Source organism: Xiphophorus couchianus, chromosome 20, assembly GCF_001444195.1.
Source record: "Xiphophorus couchianus chromosome 20, X_couchianus-1.0, whole genome shotgun sequence".
Taxonomy (NCBI): Eukaryota; Metazoa; Chordata; class Actinopteri; order Cyprinodontiformes; family Poeciliidae; genus Xiphophorus; species Xiphophorus couchianus.
The window spans coordinates 1,208,656-1,228,279 of record NC_040247.1 but is presented as its reverse complement, the minus strand read 5'-3'; the positions used below and the strand labels follow the sequence as shown (position 1 = coordinate 1,228,279).

General features: G+C 38.4%; 1 protein-coding gene across 1 annotated transcript; it reads left to right on the top strand.

Annotated features, from left to right (window-relative positions):
• Positions 1 to 936: 936 nt before the first annotated feature.
• lmcd1 (LIM and cysteine-rich domains 1) lies at positions 937 to 19,188 on the top strand. The gene is made up of 7 exons (XM_028004081.1): positions 937 to 1,101; positions 11,908 to 11,981; positions 12,934 to 13,192; positions 16,684 to 16,833; positions 17,552 to 17,782; positions 18,652 to 18,870; positions 18,956 to 19,188. The coding sequence occupies exons 1-7, from the start codon at positions 1,075 to 1,077 to the stop codon at positions 19,064 to 19,066; spliced, it is 1,071 nt and encodes a 356-aa protein (XP_027859882.1). The 5' UTR covers positions 937 to 1,074; the 3' UTR covers positions 19,067 to 19,188.
• The last annotated feature ends 436 nt before the right edge of the window (positions 19,189 to 19,624 follow it).

Genomic DNA, 19,624 nt, shown 5'->3' with positions numbered 1-19,624 from the left:
GAGGATGGACACCAGAACCAGAAGACCTGAAAGGTCTGGCAGGTTGACACATTTGAATGTATTTTGATGGCTGGTGCGTTCACACCAGCCATGTTCAGTCCACTTTAATCGAACTCCAGTACTTTTATTAAAGTCCAGTTCTGTTGTTGAAGTGTGAATGCTAATCGAACTCTGGTCCCCTCGGTCTCAGTTTGGTTGAAGTGAACTATAGTGCGGTTTGAATACATATGTGAACGCCAAGCGGACCAGACACTGCGGGAAACACACATAAAGTAACAGAAGAATAGCGAGAAGGCCGGTTTTGTAACTGCCTTTATGTGTCTCAGAAGGTTCTGGTTCATCGCTACACAGAGATTTAATTAGTTCCTAGTTTCTCTGCGTCTTCATCAATTTTTCTTCTCAGTTGAACTGAAAACCTACTGAATAGAAGGAGGACATATTTTTCAAGCTCCTATTGGCTGAGGAGTTTTTTGCTCTCTTCTGATTGGCTGTAATAGTTTAAGAATGGAGTCATTCAGTCTTTATTCAAAACACAAGCAGTCCAGTCCTGCCTCACTGCCCCAGGTAGTCCTGCAGTCCAGCAGAGGGTCACTTTGAAAACCTTGCTGTTTTGCAGGTCCACTAACGATACGGCAAGCACTCACTATATTTAAGAGAGCAGCGTGAAGCTTTATGTTTGACTTTCCCCTCTGCATGTCGGAGCAAAATCAGGAGGCAAAGAAACCTGCTGGGTTCATGTTGCAGAGGGTGGAGAAGAAGAGCTGGCAGCCGGACAAATCAGGAGTGTTGGGGGAAAACTAGAGTAAAAAGGTGGAAAATCACAGATAAATACAAAAAGGCAAGGTTATTGAGTTGATTTGAGTTTCCAGACAGGAATTAGTCAAAAAAGAGACGGTTAGTCAGAGGTAGTGAGTGGATGGAAGAGCAGACGTCTGAAAATTGCTGCAGGGCAGCGGGAGCGACTGTGGGCGGGGAGAGAGGAAGTGTGGTCGACAGGAGAGGAATTTAAAGTCTCATTGTTCTGGAAGAGCAGAGGCAGCAACAGCCGAGGAAGAGGAGGAAGAGGAGGACGACATGGACGCGAGCGCAGCCGTGGAAAAGGTACGGACACCTTCAGACACGGCCAGATGTGGAGGTCAGGGGTCAGTCAGGCTGGTAGGACGTAACGTCTCCTCCTGCTGGTGGAGATCCTTTTCATTATGGCCAGTAAACTTTAATTTGACTTAAAGATAAAAACATTTAGCTGCTTAAAAATTCATTTAGCACTTGTTTGTACTTCCATTTTGGTTTCTGTTGCTTCTAAAACAGCTTAAGCTCAATAAGTTAATATTTTTTGGTGTCTGGAAAATGAGTAGTTTCAAAAACCTACCAATTGCAACCCCAACTAAAACTGTTACCTAGCAACCCAAGCTGAACTGCAGCACATTTGGTCAGCTGGTTTTACAATGGCTGCTGGAGTAGATGACTTTACATCCTGAAACCACTTCCTGCATTCTTTTTAAGCATTAGTAGATGTACAGTTGTACAAAATAGGCAGAATTGACCAGACTAAAATCTCATTATCCAAGAATGATTTTGTACAAAAACTGTAAAATATGTTTGAATAGACCATAGACCGATTGTAACCTGATCAAGGAAGTATAATAAAACCAAGTTTACCTTCTGAAAACAATAAAATCCAGTCAGTTCAGAATCCTCTAATTTAGACAAAACACTTGTTTTTAGTTACGTTTACAGCTAGAAGCTTTTATCCACTCACCATCTGCAGTGATATCATTATAATAATATCATATTAATTCTGACCTTTTGCTGATCATCATTTGATCTATTAATTTATAGTTACACAACAAACACCTTAAAGGATTTTTTAAAATAAGAACTAAAACATATACAGTTAAGTAATCTTTTAATTTTATAAACATCTTTTTTTCTAACTGGTAGTAGTATTAATGTTCTAGAGTGGCCACTAAAGATTAGGGTGATGGCAAGGAGGCCCTCCGACACTAAAGAGGTCAAAGGTGCAAAAAGTTGCAAAGCAACTATAGGAAAAACTTTACAGTTATAACATATAGGATTAGTAATTTAAGCAACATGTTAATAAAACAGATTAATTATGAAAATTGTTGCTACACTGGTATTATTTTATCATCTTTTAAGAATCTGTGTTGTTTCCTGTGAGAAACAAACTTCTTCTTTATTGATTAAAAGTAATTTTAAATGTAAATCTGAAAGGGATGTGAATAATTTAGGGCTTAGCTGTTCATACATAAGCAGTAAAACTTATTGCCGATATAAATTCACTTAAAGAAATAAGGAGCAAATAATGCATTAATGAGTTGATGAGATTTAATGATCGCGTTTGATATTAACTTGTTTAACTTTTGAGCATTTATTTAAGTCTTACACATTCATTCTACAAAATAATTTTTAAAAAATTCAAGTAAAATGTATTAAATTCTAATTTATGTCCAGTTTTCCTCTTTTTTAAAACTGCAAATTGTAACAAAAATTGTTTTAAAATAATAAAAAAAGCTATCAGGAAAACCTGGAAATAAAGAAATGCAGTGAATAATATAGAAAATATGTCTTCCTAATGTTCTTAATTTGAAGATATTTATTTCATTTCTTAGTTTGAACTTCTTAAATATATTTTTATATACTTTTCTTAAAGCAGCAATATGTCTTGAACGTATTAATTCATGTTTGTTTTCTTTCAAATAGAGGCAAATTAAAGTTACTGTGAATGGATGGTTGTTTAAATCTTACATTTGAAACATAAAATACATATTTTCAATAGATGTCTTTAAAATAAAACAATACATTTGTAAATTTGGCAGATAAAATCCTAATTTAGGGGGTCTGTGCAATAATTAAAACCATCTTTGATAAAAAAAACAACTATTTCTTCAGAGCAAACTTTTATTTTCCACTTGCTTTACGATAAAATAAGCTAACTGAGAATAGAATAGAATAGAATAGAATAGAACAGCCCTTCACTTGTCCTTCATTATTTTTATTGGCTGGAAAACCCAGCGGGCCGATGCAGGAGCCAGGTGGTACACCTGAAGTAATCCTGCAGCTTGCTAAAGGTACAACTGTTATTTTGCATCTCTGTAAATAAAATGGTAACAAAACCTTTATTAATTTTAGAAAACTTACGAAATAATTGAAAGTCACAAGTTAAGATATTTTGTTTTGCTTTTCAGAAAAAACAAATTAAGTTATTAAAAAATAAACAGAATACATTAGGATTCAGGAAAATAAAATTTTTTTGACTCATTTTTCTGTTGCCTTTAAAACGACACCACAGTTTAACGTTGGAGCATGAAGCCAGCGACCCACTGGGCCAGGAACCCGGCCAGAGGTCAGGCGTCTGAAAACCAGATGGATCAGCGCCACCTGTTGATGTTTATCTGTTTGTTTAAGCCCAGAAGCTTAAAAATGTTCCACCGCCATGATGGAAATAACTCCCAGCACTCCCAGCAGGGAATGCTCCACTGGACCAAACTAATCCAGAGGTGTCCAAAGTGCGGTCTGGGGGCCACTTGTCGCCCTCAGACTGACTTTTTGTGGCCCCTAAATGCAGTTTCAGAGTGATGCAAATTTGAGCCGTCCAGTACAGGTGACTGGTGCAGATGGAGACTTTTTATTTTTAATTAGGGTAAAATTATTACTGATATAATTTCCTACAAATGTTACGGAAGCATTTGTCTTTAATAATAAGTAGAACCACGTCGACCCAAAAACGTTTCCTTAAAAGCGACTTTGCTGCAGCCAAATGTGCTTTTATTTTAAAGGTTTTGTTGGCTCTAGTGGCCTTTATTTGAAAGTAGTTTGACAGGAAACAGGGTAACCAGAGAGGGGGAAGACATGCGGCAAACGTCGCCAGGCCGGGAATCGAACCTACGACCACCACTACAAGGACTAAGGCCTCAACGTGGGTCATGCTTTGCCCCTGCGCCACCACAGCGCCCCCAAATCTGCTTTTATTAAATTTAATAAAAGGGTCAATTTTAGAATTCAAGAAATCAAGGATTTTTTTTATTGTCATACCATCTGACAAATACCATATTATTTAATATCATACATGTTATTTAATATCATACATGTTATTTAATATCATACCAAAATACCATGTTATGTATTTTTCAGGCATATGAGAAAATGAGTAAAATCATTCCTTTATAGGAGCAAATACTTACAAAAGATCACCAAACATTTCATTTAAAATAGGTTTTAAGTAAATTTTCTAAGCCTGAAGCTATGAGCTAGCCCCCCGCTCTAGGACAACACCTTGACCATTGTCTCTCTCCACCTTTAAATAGCTGCTGGAAACTCTATCTGGGTTTTGTTTTAGTTCCAGACCAACATGAAGCCCAGAGGATCCATGGCTGCTGTTCCGCCTTTCCTGTGACCTCCAGCCTCTTATCTCTCTGAGTTTCCTGCGTTTTCCCTCCTCTCATAGCTGACATATTCAAAATAACTTGGTTGAGAGTGACCCCACCTAAATGCTCACCTTATCTGATCCCTAAATATAGAAACGCTGAACTATTTAATCCAGGAGAGGTTTTTATTTCCTCTTTTTTGTTTAGCCATACGCTTATAAAGCGACAAAAAACTAAATAAAATCTGCAACACGTGGGAGGACGCGGCTTCATCGCCCAAACTATTTAAATGTCGGGACTTCCTAATCGGATGCAGCTTTTATTAAAAACATTTCAAATTTAGCATGACTTTTGGTCAGGAGTTTCTCTATTTCTGACATTTTTATTGTCTAGTCCGTTAGTAATAAGGATGATTTATTGACAGAATTTCCCAGAATAACACAGCGCAGTGTTATTATGATAAAGTGACTGTGCCGCTGTCAGTCAGCCGACTCCAGAGGAATGTAATTACAGCCTAGTTCTGCTGAAGCTGCTTCAACAACAAGCCTTCACCACTGAACTAGTTTTATTATGGGCTGATCATTCACACCCTGTTTCAGAGACACTAGTCTTGTTTTTGTCCCGTTATGATCAGGGCCGTGCAGAGCCCTATTTAGGGCCAGGGGCTCAAAAAGGGCACATTGAACAACATCTTAAAACTCCATACAACATCATAGCAACAACCCATAATAATCAATAATCTAACTGGATCCTACTGGATCATCGCCATCATGCAGGAAATGCAAAGCAAATCTAGTCTCTATTTTCCCCAACAGGTAAAAAGTTTCTGTTTCTGCTGCTGACAGTCCTGGAGGGCTGAGCTGATCTGAGACCGTAGCTGTTAAACAGACCAGAGGAGAGAAGGTCAAAGGTCATTCAGTTATGAAACAAACAAAATTGCTGCCATTTTACTTATTAAGCCCTAAAATATCTATTTAACCTCTAGAACAACCTGGCTGCAGACTGATTTATAGATCAAAAAACTCAAAGGGGTTAACTCTATATAATAGTTTGATGTTAAACCTCTAGATCTAGAATTATAAGACTGGGATATCAAGGCAAAGAAAACTCAGTAGCTGCTGGTAGGGGCCATTCAGGGGCCCCCAGACACTCAGGGGCCTCCAGACACTCAGGGACCTCCAGACACTCAGGGGCCTCCAGACATTCAGGGGCCTCCAGACACTCAGGGGCCTCCAGACATTCAGGGGCCTCCAGACATTCAGGGGCCCCCAGACACTCAGGGGCCTCCAGACACCCAGGGGCCCCCAGACACTCAGGGGCCTCCAGACACTCAGGGGCCTCCAGACATTCAGGGGCCCCCAGACACTCAGGGGCCTCCAGACACTCAGGGACCTCCAGACACTCAGGGGCCTCCAGACACTCAGGGACCTCCAGACACTCAGGGGCCTCCAGACATTCAGGGGCCTCCAGACACTCAGGGGCCTCCAGACATTTAGGGGCCTCCAGACACTCAGGGGCCCCCAGACACTCAGGGGCCTCCAGACACCCAGGGGCCCCCAGACACTCAGGGGCCTCCAGACACTCAGGGGCCCCTAGAAATGGTCTAATTGTACCACAGACCATAGATCTAATCCTGTAGCATCATTTATAGAGAATAACAATGTTATTACATTTTATTTAATCCATTCAGATGAGATAAATAAATAGTACATTTAGGATTTAACTAGGACGTTTACTTTGTAAAAGTTTAAAGAATCATCTTGATAATTTGATTGTTGTGTTACCATGGCTACAATATGGTGTAATCTTTGTGTTTATTCACAAATACATCACAGCCAATAACCAATAATCAGTGATTGATTTTAAACCTGGTCTCCCTCTCAGATTCACCTGATCGACATTTAAACATGTTAGTGATGCTGAGGTTCTTAGTAGGACGGGGGGTTCTGGCTAAGGCCCCATATTACCTTGGGCCGGCCCTGGAGGAACAGCTGCTGCCATGCACATCTCTGGAATCTACCTGGAATCCACCTGGAATCTACCTGGAATCCACCTGGAATCCCCCGGTGGCCCCTGTCAGTCCCCCCGATGCTTTGGAGACATTTTGGTTCCTTTCATTGTGGCATGTTTGGCTTTTTGCTGCGGTTCTGATTATTGCTACAATATTTTCTCTGATGTTTATTTCATGAACTCTAATTGGGCCGAATCTTCCTTTAACACTTGAGGTTCTGCAGTAACTTCTGTTTACAGCCCAGAACCTCCAGCGGCTTTAACCTCCTGGTAGAAACGTTAAGGAGAAGCAGAGAACAGAGAGCAGGTGGTACCGGGTGGTACTGGTTGGTACCAGGTGGTACCGGGTGGTACCAGGTGGTACCGGGGCTTCGAGGTGCGTCTCAACTCGCGGTAACAGCACCGTGTCTTATATCAGGATGTCTGATATAAAGACAGATATTCTTTCTATCAGTCGGTGGTTCCGACCCAGACTGCCTGCAGCAAACCGAACCGGGCTTTTAGCAGAATGATGAAGTTAAAGTCAGAAGTTTCTCTGCATTTCTGTGTTTAGGGTGAGGCGGCTTTTTCCGCCATTGCAAGGACAATTATGAAAATATTAATGTTTTTCTAACGTCAACATCAGACCTACATTTTTATTCACAAACCAGTTAATGAAAATATTGTTGCCCATAATTAGATAGATAGAGGAACAGATCCTCCTCCTCCTCCTCCTCCTCACCATGGAGTCTGAACAACATGGAGGCTCTGAGAGTCATTATTAGCCTGAGGGCAGCCAGACTAGTTCATTTTACTACATTATTATATTTAGAGAAATATTATTGCTGAGGGGCTCAAACAGGCCTTCTGACATACAGAATAGAAATAAAAAAATAAAAAAGGGCACTAGGGGCATCAAGGATAAAAGGGGTAGGGGCTCAAGCCCCCATCACTCCCCCACTCTGCACTTGCCTGGTTATGATGGTGGATTAGTCCTACTTTCTAAACATTAACCCACCGAGTAACAGCAGGAAGGAGAGAAGGCTTAAAACAGTGAGTGGGTTGCTAGGTAACGGGCAGAGTTCCGCTGGGGTTGCTAGGTAACGGGCAGAGTTCCGCTGGGGTTGCTAGGTGACGGGCTGGGCTCAGTAGGTGAATGATTTGTGACGTTACACTCCTCAGGTTTTTAAAACGGCTCATTCCCCAAAACCAAAAGAAACATAAATTTATCTACATAAAAGGTTTTTGTTTAAGCGTCCGGCCATTTTAAGAAGCAGAATAGACGCAAATAGAATTACAAAAAGGTGCAAAATTTGAATTTTGCATAATATGTTCCTCTAAAGTACTAGCAATAATTTTGAGATTTTCTTTTGTTTTTGTCCAGCAACGTAGGACTCAGAACTGTTGTCTGAATGTCAAAGAATACAGTCAGTAAGATGAGAATGAAATCTTAATAATATCGGCAATATTAACATTAATATTGCTGATTCTATGACATGTACCTGCATTTTATTGCCTGACTGATGTTTCCTATTAACTGTGTATTTTTCTGTGTTGTATTTGTTGCTGCCTCTTGACCAGGACTTTCTTAAAAATTAGTTTTTTAATCTCAGTGGGGTTTTTTATCTTGGTAAAATAAATGTTAAAAAATATTGGATACAGTCGTAATATTATTCAGGTCAACTCTACAACAAAATGTAAAAGTCAGGCTGCCATCTTTGTCTTTTTTCATGACAAGAATAAAGTTATAATATTACAAGAATAATGTTACAGTAATAAAAGGAAGTAGCAATTTAATGAGGGCTCCAACAAAATAAATATATTTTTAAAAATATAATCATCCAAAAGTTTTCTTATGAAAATGATCCTTTTTTTTTTTGTAATTTTAAGATTTCTGGTAAAATTGCATCTTCATTCTGATAATATTGTGACCATATCCTGGTAATTCAACAACGTTTCTCATAGCTTGGCTCTAATACTCAATTGGAAGCTGTATCACATTACAAATATTACAAGGCTTTATTTTTGGCTTATATGTCGACTTCTTCAGCATCGGCAAATATTTTTTATTGCCACAAAATATCCCAGAGTTTACTTCATCAATAGTTAAGGATAATTTGTTGTTATGAAACCATTTTTCATTTTTGTAGTAATTTCTGCCACCACTGGCACTTTCTAAATATTTTCTCCTGAATAAAATACAGTTGTGTCATCTGCAAAGAAGATATATGTAGATATAATGCTGTTTTTATTTTTGGAAGGTTAGATCTACGTTTGGAAATGTTTTAGGAGTGTTAATCCTGGAGCAAATCCCTCTGTCCAGGGTTGGTTTCTATTGTCTAAGAGCTCTTGTTGTGTCCGTCATTCCGTACACCAGAGATGGACCCGGTAATACCTGGTGACAGACGGACAGGTGCGCTGACTCCCAGACTAAAAGCTGCAGATTGTTTTTCCTGTCAGGTTTCCTGCCAGAGGCTTTAAAGTCTCTTTGTCATCTCACATGTTTAGGTATTTCTGGAGCTGCTAAGAAACCTGATGACAGTTCCTAGTTTTGATGCATAAGTAGCACATCAGCTTCTACAAACCACAATAGTCCAACATAGAGTGGCTTAATGGGGATGATGTGATCCAGGAATAACAGATTTTGTAATCTGGCAAAAATGTAAATTCAAGTTCAGTGAATGTAATCTCCGTTACCAGGGCAAAATTCAAAAGCTTGATTTAAACTTAGTTTAATTCCTTTTGGTGTTAGATTATAGTGTAGTTTTATTTTTCACAATGTTTGAACTAAAATGTAATTTTTCAGTCATATTATCTGATCTGTAGACCTTTTAGGTGTGGCCCAGATCATTTCACTTAAAAAGCCTTGCTCTCTCTCACTTTCTCACAGCTTGGATGGTCTGCAGACATGTCTGGACATCCTAAATACAGAAAATGACCACTTCTGGGTAGTTTACTTTGTTTTGGAAAACTACATTTACTGTAAATATAGTCAACAAAAGCAGGGAAGAAGGAATGTTTTAGACACTTGAATAAGATAAAAGTCTCTTTCAAAATCATTTTATTTTGGTTTTAAAATCAAGAAACATTTTTTTCATAGCATTTAGTCATTAATTCAAGACAAGTGTGAACAATTTGCATTTTCACTATTAGTCATGTTGATTTTTATAAAATATGACAAATTCAATTTCAACTGAGTGAAATGGAAATCAATAACCTTTTGAAAAATGGATTCTTAATTTATTCACTGCAAAAAAAGAAAATCTAGTACAGAAGTATTTCTGGTCTTCAATCTACTGCAAATATCTTTGTGTATAAGACAAAACTAACCTACAAGTAACTTTTCAGCAAGACAGAGGAGCTTGATTAAAAAAGCGCTATTTCCTCTGGGAGATTATTTCACTTATAACATGGGAAAAATGTCTTATTATGAGTTTAATAATCTGCCATTGGAAACAGTATTTTGTTATCAATGTTATGGAATAATTGGCTTAAAACAAGCTCCTATATATTTCTGAAAATTTACTTATAAGCTAATTTTGTCTTATTTCAAGTATACAGATACATTTGCACTAGAAACTAGACCAAAGATACTTGGCAAGACTTTTGTATTTGCAGTATTTACCAGTTATCAATAATTTCATAATTAAAATACCAAGAAATCTGGTGTAAATGGACACAGAGAATCACATTTTTGCTGTTTAAATGAACAAATTTAAGTCCAAAATATCTTAAATAATAATATTAATTGTCTATGAGTGTCAGCGGTCCGCTGCGGTCAGGAAATAGATATTTGTTGACTACTTTAGTCTTATAAACTTAAGCAAATAATCAACCACCTGCTGAAATTGAGACATTATATATTAGACTATCATAATTAAGTATCGTTGATCATCAAAGGAAGTAAAAATATAAAACATCCTTCAGTTTTGTTTGTTTAATTGCACCTAAAAAGGTTGGTTGTGAAATCATGAATGGTTGAAATGAGTGTAGGACCTGAATCATGTGTTAATAAAACACAGTCAGAGCTGCAGACGGAGATCAGTGATGTTAGCAGGAACAGTCACTGGGTGGAGCGGTGAGGTCATCCGCCCTGACCGATTCTGCTGCCTCCACCAGGAGAAAAGACTCACCAAACAACCCCTTCAGTCTCAGCTAACACTCCCACACACACACACACACACCCACACACACACACACACACACACATACACACACAGACACACACAGACACACACACACAACTTTATCAACGTCTCCTCAGGCTTTGAAGGGAGTCGGAGTTGTTAGTACGTCTAATGGCCTGAGGAGTCCTGACGTCTTGTTTGTGCTTGAGAACAAAAAGCTTTTCAAACAAGCAGCTTCATCCTGTTCTCTCAGAAATAAAAAATAAAAAATCACATTTTGCACAATTTTATATTTCCACTTGGGTTTCTACTGCTTCTAAAACATCATAAAACTTAAAAAAAAAAAAAAAAACACCCAGCTTTTTAAGGCAGTAAGTTCATGTTTTTCAAAATCCTCCCAATTGTTTTCATGTATTTTTCCCCATTTTTTTATATTTAGGTCATATCTAAATTATTTAGAGTTTATATTTATATTTACTAATATTTCACACTTTGGATAGGAGTTTCTTTTTAACAAAGCAATTTCTGCTTGGGATCAATAAAGTATATTAGGATTTGCTTAGCTTTTAGCTAGCTTTATATAGGACTGGCACTGCGCCGTTACCTAGCAACTCAAGTGGACCCATTTGGTCAGCTGGTTTTCCTGCTGCATAATGGCTGCTGGAAAAAACAAGAGGCCCTACAACAACTCATTCTGAAAGCAAATGAGCAGGTTTTGGTTCTGTTTTACACCCAAATATCTATCCATGCTTTGATTTGTACAAAACATCTGGATCTTCAACTATTGAAGAACGATTGCTTGAATTGTTTGTAAAAAAAAAAAGAGAAGCGCAGCAGCTGAAAATGTTACAAATGTTGCAGCTTTGGTCTCCAGTTGAACCAAATCTACTGGACTATCACCCTTAAACAAACTTTGTCCACTTCCTCTGCTGCCATTACCAAACTAAACCACAGGCAGACTGCATTTAAAAAACAAAAACAGCAGAAAATCAATGCTATCGTTCACAACTTCTCCTTCTGGTCGCTGATTAGGCAGAATGAAATTGAAATTGATCTCAATGGGAGAAAGCACCAAAGGGAGATGAGAATTGATTTGTGCAGAAATGTAATGGTGAGGCTGCAGCCTGCAGACTTTCTGTTTAGGACCAACGTGTTCAATAACCCAAGTTACAAGTCGAGTTGTTTTTGTGTTTCAAGGGATTTTTATCTCTCCTCAGTAAACAAACTTTGTTCCTCTCCAGATGTTTGGCCTTGTTATTCCTCGCTTTGCTGTTTTGTTTTTACCCTGTTCTGTTCCCAAATCTTTAAAACTCTGAATATTTATGTTGATGTTTTAGTCAAGCGAACTTTCCGTCTGAAAACGAGGGGTGAGGTTTTGATGTGTGTTTTTCTGCGTCTCCTCTCAGATGTCTCTCAGAGGTGCCGGGGCGTGTCTGGCTTGTAAAAGCAGCTGCTCTGGATTTCAGCCTCATTCCTGGAGGTACAGTTGCTTCATCTTATGCTTTTTTCTTTTACTTTGCCAACAAAAAGGAAAAACAGTGAAAGGAATAAAAAAAAATCACAGCAACAATCTCACAACCGTTGTTGTTGGCAATCGTTTACTCTGCAAACAAATTGATCAACAAGACAGGAGTAAACAGAGCTGGGCAGTAAGAAGTTACAGAACTTTTTGCACTTTAGCATTAGCAGAACTAATACTTATGATTGGTGTTTTAGGATTATCGTGGCTAACCTTTTAGCTATAGCGCTAACCCATTAATATTCAAATGTCAATCTGTTGAAAAGCACTTTTTGGAAAAATGTACCTTTATGAGTAATTTTGCTACGCTGTACTTTTTACTTTTAATGAGTAATTTCATCATGAAGTATTTCTTCTCTTACTCGAGATCAACTTCTGGATTTTCTTCCCACTGAATGAAAATCAAACATGTTTTAACCAGAAACAGAAACATATCTGCAGTTTTTGTTAAAGTTTCAGAAGTTTTTCATTGAAAGAAACTCATTTAAAAAAATGTTTGGCCTGATTTTTGTTGCTTAATAATTATGTTATTTATGTAAATCATTTTGGTCTTTAAAATAAAAAATTACCACATAACTTTATATTTTGATTTGTCTGATGATGCAACTTTTAAATATTAAATGATCGATGTTTTGATTAGTTGACTAGACCTCTTAAGTAATTTCTTGGATGGCTACTTTTTATTTTTACTTGAGTAAAGGTTTTGGCTACTCTGCCCACCTGTGGGAATCAACATGGCTGCTGTTCTGCATATGCAATTTTGATAGACAATATTTGATCAGATGTAGAGTTAATAAGGCATCTCAATCTTGTTTTTCAATAAACAATGAATGAAAACCGTAAATTAAACGAAAACCTGTTGAACGGTTGGAAGACGATGCCGCCATCACCACCTGTGCGGGTCTCTGTCCAGGAAAAACTGCGTGGCCTGCGGCTGCAGCACGGCCAACCACGCGGCTCCGGACGGCGACGCGGAGGACGACCGGCGGATGGGACGCCTTCTCGGAGACTCGCCTTGCTCCCACCTAACCGCAAAGGTCAAAGGGGGCGGAGGCCTTCGCGTGTACAAGAGAAACCGAATGATTGTGACGAACCCGGTGGTGTCGCGCAAAGACCCGACTTTCAACACCACCACGTATGACTGGGCGCCGGCCGGACTCAACCAGAAACTGGTGAGACCAGCAGAACAACGTGAAGCAGAAATACAGTTAAAACTGTCGCTTCCTTATTTTACCTAATCATGATGTCATTCCTCCTGTTCTTGAAGAATATTTTATTTCTGCTATGTTGTTTTTTTATTTGTTTCAGTTGAAAAAGTTTTAGCCATAGCTTCTGCAAAATACTGTTTGTGGAGCATTTAGTGCTAGCAGAATGAATGTTTATGATCAGTGCTTTAGGGTTAGCACAGCTAATTTTATAGCTAAGAGCTCCCACCAATATTTAAATGTCAATGTGTTGGAAAGCACTTTAGCATTAGCTTCTGCTAAGTACCGTGTTTAATGTTAGCGGAACTCATTTTTATTATTTGTGCTTTAGGTTTAGCGTCACTAATGTTTTAGTTAGCGATGCTCTCCACTATTTAAATGTTATACTGTTTTAAAATAGTGAAATCCCAAACAACATGCAGCGTGTTATTAGCGCTAAATATCCACATATAATCATATAACCTACAATAAATAGCATGGAAATCTGAAGCTAATTTTTACCCTAAAATAACTCTCATATTCATTTCCTAAAAGTCAGCCATGTTCATCGCCAAAACTTCTGAGTGAAAAAGATACAGTTAAAAGTTTGACAGTGAATCTGATGTGAAGCTGACATCTGCTACTGATAGGCCACTAGCACTACTAGCTAAGGCTAGTTTTAGTTAGCTTTTAGCTGGCTTTAGCTTTTTAGCTAATTGTAGTTTACACACACTGTACACACACTTGATGCAGCAACTTTATGTTATTAAACACGGTAGCCAGTGACCCACAACATTAGCAAATTAGCTAAAAACACCAGAGAAACAGGATGCAAGCCTGTAAATAAGCAGAGGGGTAAACACAGCGAGCGCAACACGGAGAAACCAGACTGGAGGTGAAGGTTTTGAGCAAAACTGCAGAAAAACGGTGGAAACTGTAATTAGAACCACAAAAGTAAACTTGGAGGAGCTGAATCTCATCCAGTGAGCGCTGAAGGTCGTGGCTTTGAGACTCTAGCAGAAATAATCTCCAAAAAAGCAAAGATGGCCTCTGCTGCCTAAAGATAGGATGCTTTTGGACATGTGGGATGCACAGGAAGCTAATTACATTATTTACACACAGAAATTCACAACAAACTGTAATGAATGAATCTCCTTTTAGCTTTATAAGGTCAGTGTGTGTCAAACTCAAGGCCCACGGGCCAAATCCGGCCCGCCAGAAGTTCTTTTGCGTCCTCTAGACTCTACAAATAGAAACTTCAACATGACAGATGTGTTTTTAAATATTTTATCAATCAAGTCAGCAGTTTTGTGTGTAGAATACCAGATTACACAAAGGTAAAAATATATTTAATATAATTGAAGGTAACGCTTTATTTGAAGGAGTCTGTATAAGACTGATGTAACACCTGTCATAAGGAGTCTTCATAAATGTTTATGAAGTGTCACTCGGTAAGTAATGACACTTTCAATACAAAGTTGACACTTTTATTGCACTTTTTAAGCAACTTTTAATGCAACTCCGCATTAAATGTGTCATTATTTACCAAATAATGCAAAGTTGACACTTTTAATGCCCTTCATCTAAAGTTCTACCTCATTTAATTTCAATGGGAATTATTAAAATCTTAACAGTTTGTTAAAATGTTGTTTTATCAATACTTTCTGCCCCTTAAAGACATTCTTGTGGCCCAAAATAAAAATGAGTTTGACACTCCTGTGTTAAAAGAGAAGTAAATTAAAACTGCTTGAGTAAGTGTTTTTTTAAACTCATATCTTCTGTTGGAAGCACTAAAATGTATTTCTCAGCTGTCTCTTCTTGTCTGCTTTGCATTAAAATCAGCCCAGCCTGTAATTACATGACAGACATTTCTGCGGCTGAGAGACGGATCCAAACCCAGCAGAGAAACATCGTGTCTGCCTCGTCCGGGTTGGACTCGGCTTGCTAACTCCAGGCTGTTAGTCACCGTCTGTCAGCGGCGAAATAAGCTGACGACACACAGCTGTGTCACAGAAAAACACCTGGAGAGAGCAAAACCGAAACCCGCTGCTCAGGTTTCAGCGGCGGGAAGCTAAAACTGAACCACAGAGATGAAGAAACTATAAAAACCAGAGATTCATTTCATAAAATCATGAAATAGTCTGATTTCACGGTGTTTTCTGTGTAGGAAAGGGATCACATTCATCATATAGATCCAAAACTTAAAAAGGTTTTTTAACTTCAAAACATTTTGGGTTTGATTGAGCAAATTTATTCTCAGTTATATGAACAGGATTTGGGTCACTTTCTTTTAAAACGCTTGTTTTATATAACCAAGTTTAATGAACAAAATAAAAGCTGTTTTGGTGCAGCAAAGTCGCCTTTTCTGTAAAATCTCTGAATAAACATGATTCTACTTTCTATAAAAGCCTGGTTATTTAAAAAAAAAGAATATATTGTGTTTGTAAGATCATGCTTGAACTTCAGTTGTGGGCCGCACAAAATCAGTCTAAAGGCCACAAATGGCCCTCGGGCCGCGCATTGGTCCCCCTGATAAAAACTTTGAAAATAAATCCAGACTCTATCACTTTAAATAGGCCAAATAGTCTATAGCTACACCAAAACAAGAAAAGAAACACTGCATTTGTGCTAATTTTCATTAATATTTTTAGAAAATTCATTTTTTGTTTGTTTTTAACAGGATTGTCCACAAAACCTTTAATTTGGAAAACTATAAAATTCTGTTCATTTCAGTTTGTTTATATGGTGGTAATTCACTTCTCGACAATCAGTTGCGTTGTGTTGTTGACGTTACAGAAATTTTGCTTGACAATCCTCCTGTTGCTAATCTCCCTCCACACTTTTTCCTTCCACACAACTTTCTATGCTGTAACTTTTCACAGTGCTCAAATTTTGAGACTCTGGATTTTAGGTTTTTATTGTCAGAAATGAAAATGCAAGGTAAAAATTAACGTCAGATTTCCATAATATTCATTGTAGGTCCGATGATTACATGTGGACATTTGGGATATTTGGAGCAGAATGTTTATTACTTATTCTTTGGGATTTTCCTTTTTATCAACAGAATGATGTTGAAATAATAAAAAATGTCTTCAAGGACAGTCATAACTAGCAAAATTACACAATTAGTAGTAGTATATACAATAATATACAAAATTATTTCACTTATGGCAAATAATCTCTTATGAGTGAAATAATCCAGTGGAATTGGATCTTTTTCATAAATATTAGGGAATTATTGGTTTAAAACAAGCTGCTTTTCAGTTTTGTCTTATTTCAAGCGAACTAAAAGGTTTAAAGAATTTTACTTGGTAAAATTTTGTTTTTGCAGTGAACTTTTGCATAGTATGACGCCTGGAGGAAGATTTTTTATAGGGTTAGGGTTAGGGGTTAGGGTTAGGGATTTTTTATGTTTATCATTATATTAAACTGAACTGAACCCTATGTCAGTGTGTAAAAGTTGTTTTTTGTCTCTTCAGGCCATGCAGTACATGGAGCTGCTGCCTGAAAGCCAGCGCCCCGTCTCTGGGACACCCGGAGCCCTGCAGCGCCGCAGGCATCTCCTCAGCCAGCTCCCAGTCTATGATCAGGACCCCATGAAGTGTCAGAGTCTGGGCAGCGAGGACGAGGTTAGGCTCAGCGCCTAAATACGACGGCGCGTATTTATGGGCTGAAAATAGAAGAGGAGGAATTCATTTCTGCCAAACAAAACTCAGATTAATCTCAGAAATTTTCTCGAAAAACTTGAAAATTTCTGAGATTGAAAAATAAAAAAAATCGTGAGAAAATTTCTGAAAATTTCTTCTTGGGAGAAAAAAAACATTTCTGAAAAGAAAATTCTTGAAAAAAAGTTGCAAAAATCAAAAACGTTTGATAGACTGAAACTCAGAAATGTCTAATTTAGAAAATTTCTAAGATCAATCTCAACATTTTGGAATGTTTTTAGAAAAATGTTGATTCTTCAAAATCAGAAACTTCAAACTTCAAAAAATTCTGTCATTAATCACAAAATTTCATTTTTCTCCTCACAATTTTCTGACATTTCAAACTCAGAAATTTCAAATTTGTTTTTAGAAAATTTCTGACTTTTCAAAATAAAAATTTCCAAGTTTTTCTTGAAAATGTCTGAGATTAATTTCAAAACTTATGAGTATTTTATGAGCAAATTTTTGTGCTTCAGAAATGTCTTTGTTTAGAAAATTTCTGAGATTAATCTCAAAATTTCTGCAATTTTTGTTGGAAATGTACGCCTCCTTTTATATTTCTGTCTTTAATGGTCCTGATGCACACAGGCGACTTAAAGTTAAAGTTAAAGGGTTAAGTTATCTTTCACCGGTTCACCTGCAGGTTTCAGCCATGATTCTGTTCGTGAAGCAGTTCAAACTGGAGGTTCTGGGAGTCGGGGAGGTCGGCTTACCTGGAGAGGGCGGCGCTCTGAAAGAAGCAGCTGCTCAGCGGACAGCAAAAGAGGTCAAAGATCGCGGCGACAAGGCAGAGGCCGTGCAGCACCAGAATCGGAGCGCGAGCCGCAGCAGCACCTCCTCTGCTGTGAACGGAACCGACGACAAAACTGAATATGTAAGGAAATAAAGAAAATTAAAAACAAATTTTATACAAAACTAACAGAAAGAAGTGAAACAAAGAGCAGAGCTGGAACATCAATTTATGTTTTCTGAAACACTACTTAGAAAAAGTTCTATGGGTCGATTCTAAGGATGTTAATTACATTTTTAGATGTTGAGAGTTTAGTTTTATGGTTTCTGTCACTTTAAATCCAATTAGCCTACTGCTTGCCACGCCTCCAACTTGATGTTTATACTTGCGTGTGAAAATGGCTGCAAACAGATGTGCAATTATACAACCGTACATCTTCGCCGTACGTCAGTGAATGTGACTTAACATCCAGAAGGTTTCTGAAACTGCTCACTTTTCACACACTAAAAACTTTCATACATATTTCTCATGTGACGTCACATTTCCGGGTTCTTTGTGGCTGACAGCCATATTGGTAGGCATTGGTAAATGACTGTTGCTATAGAGTTGCTATGACAACTATAGTAACAGAGATTTCAGCAACAATCTCAGCAGAGATTTGTGGATGTTTATTTCTCTTGCACGTTGGTCAACAGTGTCGATATACTTTCTTTTGTTGGACTCAAAGTCATGGTTCATCTTTGTTTGGCGATGTGCTTGCCTACCAAGATGGCGGTTCAGTGATGCGGATCACTTCCAGTCCAGACTTGTGGAAACTATGTATAGCCAAAAAATAGCTGGGTGTGTTTTTCAGTACATGGCTGTCTTTAGAAGCAGTTGAAAACCAAATGGAAGTATAAAAACATGCAAAATAGATCCCCCCTAAGAAAACCAAAAAAACAATGATGCCAGTGATCAAGTTTTCCAGCTCTTCTTGTTGCAAATTCAACCTTTTTTGTTCTTTTGTCCCCAAGCGGTGTACTGGTTGCCACGGAGACGTCTCAAAGGACAGTCCGGTTGTTTACGCAGAGCGTGCAGGTTATCATGACGCCCTGTGGCACCCCACCTGCTTTGTGTGCTCAGAGTGCGGCCACGGCCTGGCGGACCTGGTCTACTTCTGGTCCAATCAGAAGCTGCTCTGCGGACGGCACTACTGCGAGTCGGTGTGGCCGCGCTGCTGCGGCTGCGACGAGGTGACGCGTCTGCTCTGAATGCATGACGAGCCTTTCTTCACTCTCAGCTGCTGTCTTTGAATCAACGCTGCTTCTCCATCCTCAGCTCATCTTCTGCAAGTCGTTCATCACGGCGGAAGACGGACGGACTTGGCATCCGCAACACTACTGCTGCTGGAAGTGCGGCCAGAGCCTGGATTCGCCCTGTCAGCACTGACGAAACATCACAAGCAGATGTGATTATTATCACTCCAAATCAAGTCCAACACGGCTCTTTCTGTTGGTAGACAGTTTTAACATGTAAATCCTAATAAAGAGCTGAATTATGTTTTTAGCTGACATGCAAGGTTGTTTATTTTCCGGCTCCATCGACACAAACAGTAAAACGGTTTTATTAGTGCATGAAACACTTGAAGGGACATTAAACTGTCCTCAAAGCACTTACCCAGAAATGTGTTTAAAATGGCTGAAGGAACTTCCTCTTGACCTCTTAGCTCTTAAAGTTCTGACAGCAGCTTTGTACGGAAGCCCAGAAGTGACATTTCAGGAAAACATCATAAAACCAAAGAAATCAAATGTATAACAGGGAATTGCTGCATCCTTTAAAAGTCTTAAATTCATGTACATAAACCTACCTAGCTGCTAATATACTCTAGCTAACTAGGTTTTATGCATCTGTCATGAGTAAATTTATTGCAAATTAGCTTGAAAACTTTCATCTTTGCCAAGGCTAAGTGCATTCTGTGCAAAAACTTTGAATTTCAAACTTGGCACT